The sequence below is a fragment of the Cygnus olor genome, chromosome 13 (genome assembly GCF_009769625.2).
Source record: "Cygnus olor isolate bCygOlo1 chromosome 13, bCygOlo1.pri.v2, whole genome shotgun sequence".
In the NCBI taxonomy this organism is placed as follows: Eukaryota; Metazoa; Chordata; class Aves; order Anseriformes; family Anatidae; genus Cygnus; species Cygnus olor.
In genome coordinates, this window is record NC_049181.1 from 10980908 (window position 1) to 10994857 (window position 13950).

General features: G+C 50.2%; 1 protein-coding gene across 1 annotated transcript; it reads right to left on the reverse strand.

The window, feature by feature from the left end:
* Positions 1 to 5677: 5677 nt before the first annotated feature.
* Positions 5678 to 8293, reverse strand: LOC121077528 (transcription factor SOX-3-like). The gene has a single exon (XM_040572796.1). It carries the CDS (start codon positions 8040 to 8042, stop codon positions 7083 to 7085), a length of 960 nt encoding a protein of 319 aa, XP_040428730.1. The 5' UTR covers positions 8043 to 8293; the 3' UTR covers positions 5678 to 7082.
* Positions 8294 to 13950: the final 5657 nt, after the last annotated feature.

Here is a 13950-nt window from a genome sequence, read left to right on the forward strand (position 1 = left end):
TTTACATCTGACTGGGTGACAGCATCCAAAAAAACATTCTGCAGACATGCCAGCAACAGGTTAGGGGCTACCAACACACTTCTGGTGGGAAGCTAGCTGAGACTACCTTCCTATTTCTCTGACGAAAACTGGAGATCAGGACTTCTGTTAGGAAAGTAGAGACTTTTTCCCATGGTAAAACTTTGTAGGAGAAATTAACTTTCTCAAGCCTTTGTGTATCAGAGCAGTATCCTGAAGTCACTGGCCTACATTCTAGTCCTCTCTTGCCTAACCAAAGAGAAAATGATTGTTGGAGATATTTCCATGTAACAGGAAATCTGTATGATTGGCCAGATTTTGGCAGTGCTGTTCTCCTCATGTAGCTCACCAGTCCCCTCCTATTGTTAATTGGCTTGTCAGTCATCAAAGAACAGAATAACTCCAATGCGCAGATGGACAGTTCTGCTAGAGGCCAAAACAGTAGTGTTTCCTACTCCAGAATCTCGAGCAGGAGACCTTTCAATGCCTGCACAGCCTAAATTCTTAAGTAATTTTTTTTTGCTGTTATACTGATGTCTAAAGAAAAGGCAACAGGATAGTCCTTATTTTCTCTCGATTCACCCAAAATTATCAGTATTTGGTAACTGAGGACTTACAAAACAAAACATCTTGTTCTTGGCTAGAATTATTCCCACACAACACAAGTAGACTGAAATCTCTTGAGGAAAAAAGAGCAGGAGAGTTATTGGAAAAGGAAGGAAAATACTTTCAAGAATTTAGTATCCTTACCTTGAAAATAATTTAAAAAAAAAACAACACTTCTGTTACAACATTGCTTGATCTCCACAAAATGGGCCAAGTCGGAAAAATCCCGTCAACCGTATTTAGGATATTCCCTGAGAGAATGCAGATGGGGCTAATCCTTACAGCAGCAGCTCCTGCCACCCCGCTGAATGCCTGAAAGGCTACACAGAATTACCTTGACACATACGTTTGCCACTTTGCATATTCAACTCCTTTACTTCCTTTTACTTTAAGGGCATGACAATTAATTCACGTTACTATCCCAGCTCTGGTAAGCTCATAAAAAATTCACACCTGTTTCACAAATGTTCACCTGTTTTGCAGACTAAAGTACAAAAGAAAAGATACTTTTTGCTCAACAATGAATGTGTAACTTAGTTTTCATGAGGAACTGCTGCTATAACGTGCTGTTTGCAGGCTATATAATGAAAACTGCCCAGTGAATCTTAAAGGGAAGAAAAGAAAGAAAGAAAGACAGAAAAAAAAAAAGAAGAAAAAAAAAGATTTTGATTAAAATACCTTTTCTTAATTTTGTGGGAGAGAAGCTTTTCTGACTAGGCAGCACAGCACAATGAAATTGAAATCAATGCCAAGTGCGTTATCCTGAACTCTGAATGGGCAAAGTTCCCATTGACTTTCAAGATTTCTTCCCTTGCAAATGGTATTCAAGAACAGACGTTACATGCACCTAAGCCACGTCCACCACTATGTTCTGTCTCTCCCCTTTGTGTCAAGTAGATGTATAGAATTTCTGAAATCAGCACAGCAAGCTGTGAATGATGATGCATGAAATGAATAAGCTGAGTCTAGTACAAAGGGGAAATCCTGAAGGCTGGGTGCAATCACTGCTATACTATTTCTTATGGCCTGTATAGAAATGATGCATAATATTCTTCAAGGAGACAAAGAAAAAAGCTCACCAAGGCCAGAAGTCTCAATCAGAAGCCCCAGAAGAGATAAATGACAGACAGAAGCTCACAAGTTATTAACATTGCTTAATTTCCCTCTTATTCCTAGCCATTCCCCACTCATGCCTGACTCTTTTCAAGCTCTGGGCTGCTGTGCACGTGGAGCATACACACAGCAATTTGGGGCTCTGAGAACCTGCTTCACTTTGCATTTCTTTGGAAGCAGCGCAGCTTATGCAGTAGTTTATGTTTCACACTTCTTTTCTCCCCATCAGCCGAGGTGAGTTTGCACCAACCCACCAGCATGTGAACTGTGATGGCCAAAGCACTGACAAAGCTGGAGCGATTTCCAGTAGAGGAACTGCGCAAACAGCTCTGGGGCAGTAATGTGTTAAAACCCCACAACTGCTTCCTTGCGTGGACATGGATCAGACACTTCAGTTACATGAGCACAAGGGTTTTTAAGCCAGGCCAAATCATGCTCGGCTTGATTTCCCTTTATCTGATGTACAACCAAAGAGAAGTAACCAGGCATAAATACAGTTTGACTGAATTTAGCAACAAAAATAAAAGAATCCTCATAAAGATGAGCATCCTGCAAATAACACTGACATAAATAGCATTTAAGTGGTACGTACTTTGCTTATCACAGAGGAAGGATGAATGCATCTCTGTATGGACACGCTGTGACAAACCCCCATTCACTCACACACTCGCTCACTCCCAGGCAGTGCAACCTGCCCTGCTGCACAACGTAGGTACAGACCTCATTTTAGAAACTGGAAGACTGAGGTATAAAATGAATAAAGAGCTTCCAAGGATGTCTTTGGAGGAGGCAAATCTGAAATCCTGTTTACTCGACTAGCAACACAAAGAAGTTGGCTGTGAATGGTATTCACAGCAAAGAATAATTAATTCCTCATCCTGAGGACATGCTGTTGTGAAGTAAAAGTCACTGTGTTGCAATTATTATTGCATCCAGTGGCATCAGTAAAAAGTCAAAATAGGAAAGCATATGGGAAACTATTCTGGTAAACTTAATCTGCATTAATCACTAAATTACCCCATGCAAACAGGCCTGCAATAACAGCTCTCCAATCCTTCCTGGGAAATCCTAGAAGTAATGAATTCAAATTTCACTTCTTTCTTTTTAGGATTTCTGCATTTTGTCACTCCAGGTTTATCACAGAAAGAATCTGAATCTGCACCGTGTAAATTATCTAGAGTCGACTACGGTAAACATAGCAGGAAGCTCTAAATAAGTAGAAAAGAAATCATATCGAACTTCTCACTTTTGCAGGCACTGGTAGTAGCAGCAACTTTCCAGTCCCGAACATCACTTAACTTCACCTCTTCAGCTGTATTTGTTCCTCTGAAATAATTCTTTTCATGAGCATTGGGAAATAGTTGGACATGTTCTACGTTAGACTATCTTTCTTTCTAATGTTCCTGAAAAGTATACTTGCTTAGTCTCACATTTGATATAGGCAAGCACTGATTTATAAATGCTTTCATAAAGTGTTTGTGCTAGTTACATGCCTTTTTCTGAATGTAATATCCATCTCTTTTAACAGCGAAAAAATTAGAAATGCAAAAAAGGAGGTTTAAAAATATTCCCAAAATAGCCACAATCAAAGATCTCTGCCAGGTCCAACCCCAACCAGACTGTATCTAAAGTTTAATTTAAAATATTTTCACTTATCAAATTTTGTGGAAATAAATCCTCTCTGCAGCTCTCTGGTAAAGGAAGGAACCATCACAATGTAACCCGAGATGCTTTTTTTGACAGACTCACATTAGCGACAACTGTGATCTCCACTCCTCCATTCAAAAAAGTGTTAACACAAAAGCCTAAATATTGTCATTACACTTAAATGCTAACATCGTTAACCCCTCCCCTGCCAAGTCTGTCTTTCTAAGGGTAATAGATGCACTTGCCTCTATTCTAGGTGTTCCGATATAAGGCTGTAGTTTTTCTATGGGGCAAACACGATTTTGCACTCAGCGTTTCACTTACAGTCTTGTCTGTGCTGGGGATTTCTGGAGCAAAGGATCCTCTGCAAAAACATCTTCCACAGAGCTAACACATCACACCTGTTTGCAACTTCACCTGCTCTCCCTGAGAATGTAGTGGCTTGATCCTGATCCCTTACACACAAGCAGGAGCATGAAATCCCTCACAGCCATTGCTCAAAAGACACTTGGATTTAAACGCATGCAGGATGTGTCTGAAATTAACTGAAATTTTAAAAATGAAGAGTGGTAGAAATAAAATATACCTTCATTAATTCTCAGGGGCACGTGTCACTGCATTTGCTCTCCAGGCAAATTCCCTGAGTCCAAGCAAAAGATGTAACAGTGATCTTAGGAAAAAAAAAAGTAAAAAAAAAAAAAGTTGTCTTTTAGGCAATGGATCCCTGATGGAAAATGTGTGTGGAGAAGAGGCCGTTTCTGTACTTGTGCTTATGTGCAAGGCTGGGTTCATTACTTTCAGTTTGCAATGGGTCTCTCCCCATCCAGCTGTGTGCCTGTTCACAGGGCTCTGTCCACAGCCAGCAGCCAGAGGCTTTTGAGCCTCGGGATAAAGTTCAGCCGCAGGAAGCTGAAAGCTCTGTGGAGGATTTTGTCTGGGTATCTTAAAAGCAATAGCTCAGGAAAAGCCCCCGCAAGCCAGACCACTGAGGTGAGCTTCCACAGAGAGCTCGTCAGTTAATACAGAGGAAATCTCCTGGTGTCGCCTCAGGGACTTGCTCACCAGCTACACTTAGCCCCTGACTTGTGGAAAATGAGGAGGATAACTTGAATTCAAATGCTGCAAGCCTTCTGAAGAGTGGGGCTTCTCCCCTTTTACGGCAGAGAATCCACTTGTAGAGAACTCAGGTGAACAGAGCAACCTCGTATAGTGATGCAGCTGCCATTCAACTCTGAAGACAGCAAACACAGTTCCAGTGCCGCAGCTCAGGACCCCTCACTTTTGTCAGACTCGCATTGCACCCCTTTCTTGGAAGGCTGGGGGAGAGCTATCTGGGGTTTCAGGACCTTCTTGCTTCCCCTCCCAGCATCGTCCCAGCATTGCCCGTGGGGAGAGCGCTGGGGGAACTGCTTGACCCAGAGCTGAGATGAAATGGGACCTCCTGCTGCCCCTGCATTTCCCTCAGGTAGCACCACCGATCTCCGGGGTACGGGGCCGCTTATCCTCCCAGGGCTGGCAGCAGGCCTGCTCCTATCTGAAGGGTGGCGGTGCGAGCAGGGGAAAGCAACACCACAGGTTTGCCAGAGAGGTCACAAGCAGTGTTACGGAAGGAGTTGAGCTGAGTGTTAGACACACTGGGTTCAAGTGTGCAAAGTGGTTCCCCCCAGCTCCTGCTCGGCAGCTCCAGAGCAGAGGGGACCTGTGCAGTTCCAGGGCTCACTTGTGTGGGATGGAGAACGTGGCCCTGGGCCTTCAACCCCGGGGCTCTTCCGTGCAGCGTGAGCGGCCCAGGGAGGGACCCGTGGGCCTGCAGCAGCCACTCTGGGTGCTCCCTTCTCCGGGTGGCTGAGAGCCTGGCTCTACACCAGAGAAAGGGACTGGTGGTGTGGTTTGCACAACACTTGCTTTCCTCTTGCAAGAGCCAGAGGAAGGACCTGACCGAACTCGGATGTGCGTCCCAGTGGAGGACCAAAGCAGACGCTGCCGGGAACAGGGAGCAGTGCAGGGCCAGGAGGTGCTCCCGCTGCCCCTGGCAGATCCCAGCTGCTTTCAGTGGGCAGCAGAGGGATGCGAAACCTTCCTGGCACCACACTTCACGGGGGGGCGAACGGAGAAGGCCCCTCCATCCAAAACCAAGGCAAACAACAAGAACAGCCTCTGTTTCCCAACCCTTCCGTGGGAAGACAACCAGCAAACCCATTAGCTGAAGCAAAAGAAAGGCAGAGGCTTGGGGGGCTTTGCACTACCGAGACACACGGCCCTAAGGTGCTCCCCCCTGACTGGGGGTCCAGGACCATTCACCACCAGGCTGCGGCAGAGCCGGGGGAAGGATGCGGTCCGATGGGGTGCGAGGATGCACGCCCCCAGAAAGAATCAAGAACAACGCGGGCTCCTAACTGAAAAAAAAAAATAAAGTTACCCAGACTCAAAACACACTCGTCAAACACACTGAAAAGATTGAATTATTTATTTTCTCTGGGGACTCCTGTAACCATTCATTTTTAATAGAGTCTAATTAAGAGTTCCCCAGCGGGTTTTACTTTTGTAAATATTTTAGATGAGCTCGGGTTTCTGGGCAAATCCTCCAAAGAAAAAAAAGAAAAAAAAAAGGAAAAAAAAAAGGAAAAGAAAACGAGGCGCACATGCTTAACAACCCCTTCCCTCCCCGCCGGCCGGAGTGGCAACAAGTGGCAGCGGCTCGGAGAGCAGCAGCACATCGCCTCTCGGTGCTGATCGAGGCGAGGGCTCCCAGGAGAACCCAAAGCCGAGGCCGGGACGCGATGGCAGCAGGAACCCTGCCGAAATGCTGCGGTAGCCCCCGGCCCGGCGGCAGGAGCCGGGCAGGGAGCAAGCCCGCGCCCGCCGCCGTGGCCGGTACCAAACGCGTTGGTCGGGCTCTTCGTTTGGGAAGGGGAAGAAAACGAGGACTAGGGACAGGGAAGGTGTCTTTCGATAACTTTTTTTTTTTTTTGAAGAAATCCGGTAAACAAAAAACTAAAACGTTTCTTCATCTGATATGTCAAAACATGGTTCACAGTAAAATTCACAAACCAATTTACATAAGTTTACAGTTTAGGAAAAAAAACAAAACACACAACTTACTATAAATAAAAGAAATACGTTTGCGACCCGCACAGCTCTTTCCCACCTCCCCTTTTATAAGGAGCAAAACCCTAAAGTTAAAAAGTCGTGAACGCTACAGATTGCGGCTAGAAACCAAGCAATACTCGGCAAGGTGGGAAGAACAACACTTTTAAGTAACCACAACGAAAATGTAAACAACTGAACAACTGAGTTTAAAAACAAGAGCCCGCCGGGTTTTTGTTGCTTGTTTCGTTTGTCATTGCAACGCTAGAAATCAGACTGTGAAAGATGCGAGACCTTTTTGAACCTTTGAAGCGAACAAAACAGTGCCCAACCTAGCAGAAACCAGAAGTTGCCGTGGTTTAAAAACTTCACAGGGGCTTCTAGGAGGCAGGAGTTGTGCTCTATTAAAATAACAGCTTGCTCAAATATGATTTTTTTTTGTACAAAAAAAATAAAATGACACAGCTAACGGATTTCCTTCTTAAAATGTCTCCAAAGTTAGTATCAAGTCTGCTAAGCCGAGGAACACTGCCGTACGTCCCGGTGCGGTGCAGGAGCGGTGGGGGGGGGGGGTGAGGGATGGAGACGGGGAGCCGTCCGCAGGGCCAAGTCTATATGTGGGTGAGCGGTACGGTGCCATTGACGGCAGTCCCGGCGCTCTGGTAGTGCTGGTGCACACTGTGTAACCTGCTGCCCTGCAGGGCCGAAGGGTCTGTGGCGTCCCCCCCGGGGGGCAGGTACATGCTGATCATATCCCGCAGGTCTCCCAGGCAGGCCCTCTGCGAGTGGGAGGTGATGGCCGGGGGCGGCGAGCTGGGCTCGGATTTCACCACGGAGCCCATGGAGCCCAGGCTCATGGCCGTGGAGGGCTGCTGGCCGTAGGCGGCGGGGGACATGCTGTAGGTGGAGGCGGCGTTCATGTAGGTCTGCGCCGTGGACATCATGGGGCTGTACTGCAGGCCCGTCATGTCGTAGCGGTGCATCTGCTGCAGCTGCGGGCTGTTCATGCCCGGGTGCTGGCTGTAGCCCAGCTGGTCTTGCATCAGGGAGTAAGCCCCGTTGGTCCAGCCGTTCATGTGGGCGTACGTGTCAATCCTCTGGCCCACCCCGACGGGGCTGCTCACCGCGTTGCTCCCCCCGGGGGCCAGCAGGTTGCCGGGCAGCGAGTATTTGTCCTTCTTCAGCAAGGTCTTGGTCTTCCGTCGGGGCCGGTATTTGTAATCCGGATACTCCTTCATGTGCACGGCCCGCAGCCGCTTGGCCTCGTCGATGAAGGGCCGCTTCTCGGCGTCGCTCAGCAGCTTCCAGTCGGCCCCGAGGCGCTTGCTGATCTCCGAGTTGTGCATCTTGGGGTTCTCCTGGGCCATCTTCCGCCGCTGGCCCCGCGACCACACCATGAAGGCGTTCATGGGGCGCTTCACCCGGTCCTGGTCCGAGCCGGCCCCGGCTCCGCCGCTGGCCCCGCCGCCGCCGCCGCCGCCTTTGCCTGTGCTGCCCGGGGCCGGGTTGCCCCCGGCGCTGCCCGGGGTGGGCTGCGGCGTCTTGATCTCAGCCTCCAGCATGCTGTACATGGCCGGGGCCGGCAAGAGGTGCGCCAGGGCGGCGGGCAGCGGCACCTCGGGGAGAAGTTCAAAAAAATAAAAAATAAAATAAATAACAAAAAATAAAATAAATAACAAAAATTAAGCAAGAACCGGTCTGGGCGGCCGCGGCGGGAAGGAGGAAGTTTCTTGCCGCCTGGCTGAGAGGCGCTGCTCCCCGAGGCGCTGCGGTGCCGGCGGGTGCGGAGCGGTTCCGCGGAGCGGCTCCCGCGGGCAGCGCCGAGCGACGCGCACACGGCGGCGGCCTTTGATTGACGGCGGCTATAAAGGGGCGGGCGGCAGCCAATCGGCGGGAGGCTCCCGGCAGCCCCGACGCCGGTAATGGACCGGGGGGGGCCAAAAAGTTGGTGTCTTGGGGATGCTGGGGCTGCCCCCTACCCGCTGAGCCCCCCCTCGAGCTCTGCTCCCGGCTCTGGGATGGAGGAGAAAGCGCCGGGACCAGGCTGGGATGCGGGGTGCGGAGAGGGCGGCGGGGGTCCCGCAGCTGCCGGCGGGGCAAGGGGACAGGAGGAGGAGGAAGAGGACGGGGGAGGAGGAAGAGGAGGAGGGATGGGGAGGGGCGCTGCGAGCGGGAGCCATGCGTCCGCCGGGCACAAAGGGATTTGGGGCTCCCCGGTGGAGCCGCAGCCCGGTGCCTGGAGACGGGGCGAGCCCGCAATGGGCTGACACCCCCCCCGCATCCCCCCACGCACCGCGGATGAAGGGGGGGTGGGATTAAACTCTCCGCCCGGTCCCGGAGCGCTCTCCGGGCACGGAGCCGTCTCCCCTTGCCGGTGCCAGGGCACGGCGGTTCCCTCGGGTACGGGCCGGGCTGGCTGCTGCCGGGGCAAGGCCCCCCCGGCCCCCCTTCGGCACTTGAGTTTTTCCACTCGGCTGCCCCAACGGGAGGGGGAAGGGGCACGGTGCTCGCAAAAAACCGTTTTCATGGCAACAGCAAAGTTCCCTCCGTGTGAAAGCAAACTTTGTAGGTGACGGGAGCGGGGCTCCGCGGAGCTGTCAATCACGGCCCTCCCTTTCCGTCCCTGCCCTCCCTTCCCCTCCCCTCCCCTTCCCTCTTCTTCCTCCCTTCCTCGCCCGGCACCTGCGGGGCCGGCAGCTCCGGCAAGGCACCGCGGGCACGGAGCCGCCCAGCCCTGCCCCACTCTCCCTCCCTTCCTCCTTCCTTCCTTCCTCATCCTCCCCCCGCCAGCTCCTCAAAGGGGGCCCGGAGCCGCGGTGCTGGAGGAGGTGGGCAGCGCCGCCGGGGGGGCTCGGAGCAAACCCTCCGGGGCTTGGGGGGGCGAAGAGGGGATGTGCCTCGGCGTCCCGACCCCAACCGGGGGAGAGGGGGGCTCCCCCAGCTTGGTATCCCTCGGGGAAAGAAGAGCGTGAGGATAACGGCGCTAATTGGCACGGGGGGGGCACCCCGGGCAGGACCCGCGGGCACATCCCCGGCCGGTGCCAGAGCTTTGGGGACACCGCGGTGTCTTGGGGGGGAGGAGTTCATTGGAGTGGCTCCGAGGTTCTGTAGCAGTTTAAGATGCCGCTCCTTTTTCTGGCCAAATCATCTTCTGAGCAAAGCCGAAGGGGAAATAAATCCCGCATGGGACTCGCTCGCAGTGAGTTTTGTCTTTGCTGTTGTTCGGATTGTTGCCGTGTGGGTTTGGATGGGGTAAAAGTTGTGCAGGGTGGCAGGAGGAGGTTCTACTTCAGGCGCTATCACTAGAAGGCACGCTGCGGGAGGAACTGCGGGAGGAACTTTTGCGACATACTGGAAAAGCTTCAAAGAGTTCTATTTAAGCTCAAACCCCTCCAAATATTTTGACCGCTCCAGTCGAGGTTTAAGATGCGCCAGGCTGGGATGGGACACGGACTGGTTAGGTCCTGGCATTTCGTATAGATGACTCGATCGCACGTTTGTCGGAGCGGCTGAGCCCGCTTACACGCAGCGAAAAACGCGGCGGCATACGGCATTGGGACGGGCTGGAAGCCTGTGAACGGCGCTTCTTTCGGTGTCTGAATCGTCTAATAAATATTAGCACGTTAAGTTTCAGACTCTTATTTAGCCTTTCAATTTGTCTTCGCGCTGCCTGAGACTCCAATTATGTCGTGGTGTTTTATTTTTATTTTTTTTCTCTAGAGGGCACACAATTTAACATCTTAACATCCACGTTATTTCAAAGCCAGGCGAGAATTCTCTTCAAACACCACTCATCTCCTTACAGATGAACATAAACCCGGCTAAATAAAAACTACAGGTTTGTATTTCCAGACTTTGCAGGTCCCAGGAGCGCTCTCGCTGCACCAGGGATTTGGTGCCGCGCACGTTTTGAGGAATACTTAAGGCTGGGGCTGGTTTCTATTCCCAGAAGAAGGGACAAGCAGGGCACGCAGCTGGGAACCCTCTCTCGGCACTGCCTGTGGGTCCATCCCCGGGACTCCCAGGGGGATTTCTTCACCCGTTTGGGCGTCCGGGAGGAAGGAGCCCGGTGCCTGGTGAGCTGCAGCCCGGCCCGCATGGCAACGCCGCCGCGGCTCCTGCCCAGCCATGCATCCCCGGGGGCTGCGGGACAGCGATGGGAGGCTCGGAGCATCCCACCCCGGGCACCCCAATGCAAGCGGGACCAGGGCAAGGAGGAGTAGGCAAGCCCTGCTCCACCAGCTGCTATTTCCTAAAGTCATCCTGCGGAGCACTTGCAAAAGTCTGACCCCCCCGGCCAAACGGCTTGCAGCCACCAGCGCCTGGTCCCTTGTTCCCTGTGCCCCACACCCGGAGCCATTTTCCTAAATTTGCTCCATCAGGACTGGGGGAGAAGCTGTCCGGGGCTAGGAGAGCCCTCTGCGTCTGGGGGGGGGGTGAGTCGGGGGCAGATGGGGGCATGAAAATACAGAAATACAGATGTCAAAGGCAGAGAAGCTCTCGTTGTGGTGTTTTTTTTTTTTTTTTTTTTTTTTTTTTTTGTGACAAAGGAGCGTGAGGCGAAATCGGGAGTTTACAGCACAAGCCAAGTTGAACGGGAGAAACCCCACGGCTGAAAAGGCACCTTTGAAAAGGGACCGCCTGCTTCTCAGGCGATCAGCGCTTAATAAGTAATAGCCATTAATATCTGTTAATTGCAGGTCCAGCAGAGCTTGGGGGAATCTTGGAACTGTGTCAGGGAAGATCGCCGGCTTGTGAAGAATAACGCTACGCACCAAACCAGCCCCATTTAATCCTATTAATAAAACAATCCCCTCAGCCCCCAGCATAACTCCCGACGAGTGGCGGGGGCTTGTCCTCGCAACTTGCCCCATTCGTTTGGACCACTGTTAGGATGATCCACCGAAAATGTCCATAAAATGCTTAAAATCAAAGTTCACCTGCTTTTCTGTTTAGACCTAGTTCTAGACCCTCCCAGCCCAGCGGGCACACACCACCAGTTCCCACCAGCCTCACCGCACGGCTGTGGCTGTCCCCGCTGCTCATCCATACAGGAAAGCGAGGGATCCTCTGGATGACATCATTAAACCCAGCAACATTTAGGAACAAAATTCTCAGGAGCATGGTAAAAGCCACGTCGTTTGGGTACAGATCGATTCCTCTGAGCCGAGCCTCCCGGTGCATTCAGGAGGCAGCGGCAAATGCTGTTTTTAATCACTTTTTTTCCCCCAGCTGAACTTTTATTTGGCTTCTGACAACAATAGCGGGCTGCAAACAGACCTCTCAGAGCGCCCGCTGAATAGACTCTTTTCTAGCCCGGATTGTTTCCACCGGCACAGAAAACAACCAGTAGCTCCGTTTCTTAATTGGGTTGTTCCTGGCCCTCGTTCATTCAGGTGTTCGGGAGGAATTTGTTTATTAGCCTCTGACAAACAGCTCCTCCTGGTAATCGCCTCATGGGGCTGGCTTCTGCGGGAGAGCAGGGATGCGGGGGGGGGGGGGGGATTGCTAATAAGGATCCCCTCATCTCCAAGTTACCAATTAACAGGGTTGTAGAGGGGACCACCAGCACAGGACAACTCACCAGAGCTCGCTGCGGAGCCCCAAGGAAGAGATCAGCTTAACTCACATGTTTCCACGTGAAAACACCGAGGCAAACTACTCGAAAACGAGCACAAGAACTGATGCTAAAGAGACGAGCGCTGCACCAGCGGCGGTTGCTGTGGGGCAGCCTGCATTGTATCTGAGAGAAATCCCTTTTTAAAGAGAAGAGGCAATAACGGGAGCTTTATTGCGACTTCTCTCCGCTCCTCCAAGTCCCCGTGCCTTCCCTCCTGCGGGTCATTCCTGTTGCCCCCAGCTGCCGCCAGCAGTGTGCTCCCTTCCGTCCCCACGCTCCCCGGCCCCAAACACCCTGGATGCGTCCCCCTGCCTGTTGCATGGCCCAGGGTCCTGTCCCCTGCGAGATGGGATTTGGGTGGGACACGGGGACAAGCGTGGGGAGAAGCAGACCCGCCCCCGGCATGCTTTAGTGGGGGTCTCCCAAAAAGCCCCGCCACACTTGCCTCTGGCTACCCCAAGGGGCTGGAGCCATCCTGGGGGGCTTGCTGTGGGCCTTTGAGGGCCCTTCCCCTCCCGCTGGAGAGGGCTGAGTTATCACTGCTCTCATTCTTCAGAAAAAGAAAAAAAAAATCCTCAATCATCTCTGTTTTACCCATTTAAAACTTCGCAAATCTATCTTTCCTCTAATGTTTTCTATACAGCTTCAGTAACCCACCTTATTTGCTGGTACCGATGGCTAGGCTCCTTTTTATGAGTCATATTAGAAATCAGACATTAATTGTAAAACTGTAACTTGCTAATTACCTGCAAATAAACTATTAATTAGTGGCAAATTAAAATCAAAACACACCTTATTTCTACTCTCTGACATACAATTTTGAAGGCACATATTGTTTCAAACTACAGCCTGTATCACTGGCAGAGCAAATTGAGATCCTGAAAGGTTTCTCTCCAGGATAAATAATTAAAATATATTCTCCTTTAATTGACATTATAGAGGACACAAATGAGGTTTTCCTTTTAGAAAGAAATAGCAGTTTCTAAATAAAGCTTTGCAGGCTGCAGAATGGAGGTTTCAACCAAATGAATAGTCATTACTACCTTTTCAATGATGTGGGCCTTTTGATCAGAAAAGAAATTAGCTCTAAAGGACAGACAATAGGAAGCCTGCCCTGCAATAGGAAGAAAATTAGATGGCTAAGGCTCTTAACAACACCTATTTCTATAAACCATGGAGCTTCTTGCTTTTCAATTACAGCTGTTCATTTCATATAAGGAAAGTGGAAAAACACAGGGGGAATATAAACTCTGTTGCACCAAAAAGCCCAAGACAGGGCAGGCAGAGTCTCCTCCTATTTCCCTTTGGTTTTTGTGTAAATAGTTAACTAATATTGTATGTTTTATAACACCATGACTATCCAGTATAGTGTTCTTTAGGTCAATCAAGCAATCAAGAAGAACTATATTCAGTAAAGGAACTAGTAGAACATGAGAAACTTTAGGTTAGGTAGTTGGATGTTTCCACAGCACGCCAAACAACGTCTTTTGCACATGCATCATCTTGCATGCATTTCCTGGAGAAAACAAAACAAGAGTGAAGATCTTGAGGAAAATGAATGGCTGAATAACACTCTGCTGTGTTTCAGTTATAGTTAAAAGGAACTCCAGTTCTTCTGAACGGAAATGAATGTTCCTTCATTATACTCACTGCTGAGAGATTATTTTAGATATGTTCTCCTCATATCACCTTTAACTCAAATATCTCAGCTATTTTAGCATATTCTTCCTTTACTTTTAAAACCTTAAAATAACTTACTGTGTAATAACTTTTAAATGTGTTCTCTTTCAAATTATTTCATTTGGACATTGTTTTCTGAACATCGTTATTTTTCCAGAATATACAACTTATATAAGTTT

What these genes read in the sequence shown, in the direction of transcription:
- LOC121077528 (XM_040572796.1), bottom strand. Translation starts at nt 8,042, where the DNA reads ATGTACAGCATGCTGGAGGCTGAGATCAAGACGCCGCAGCCCACCCCG.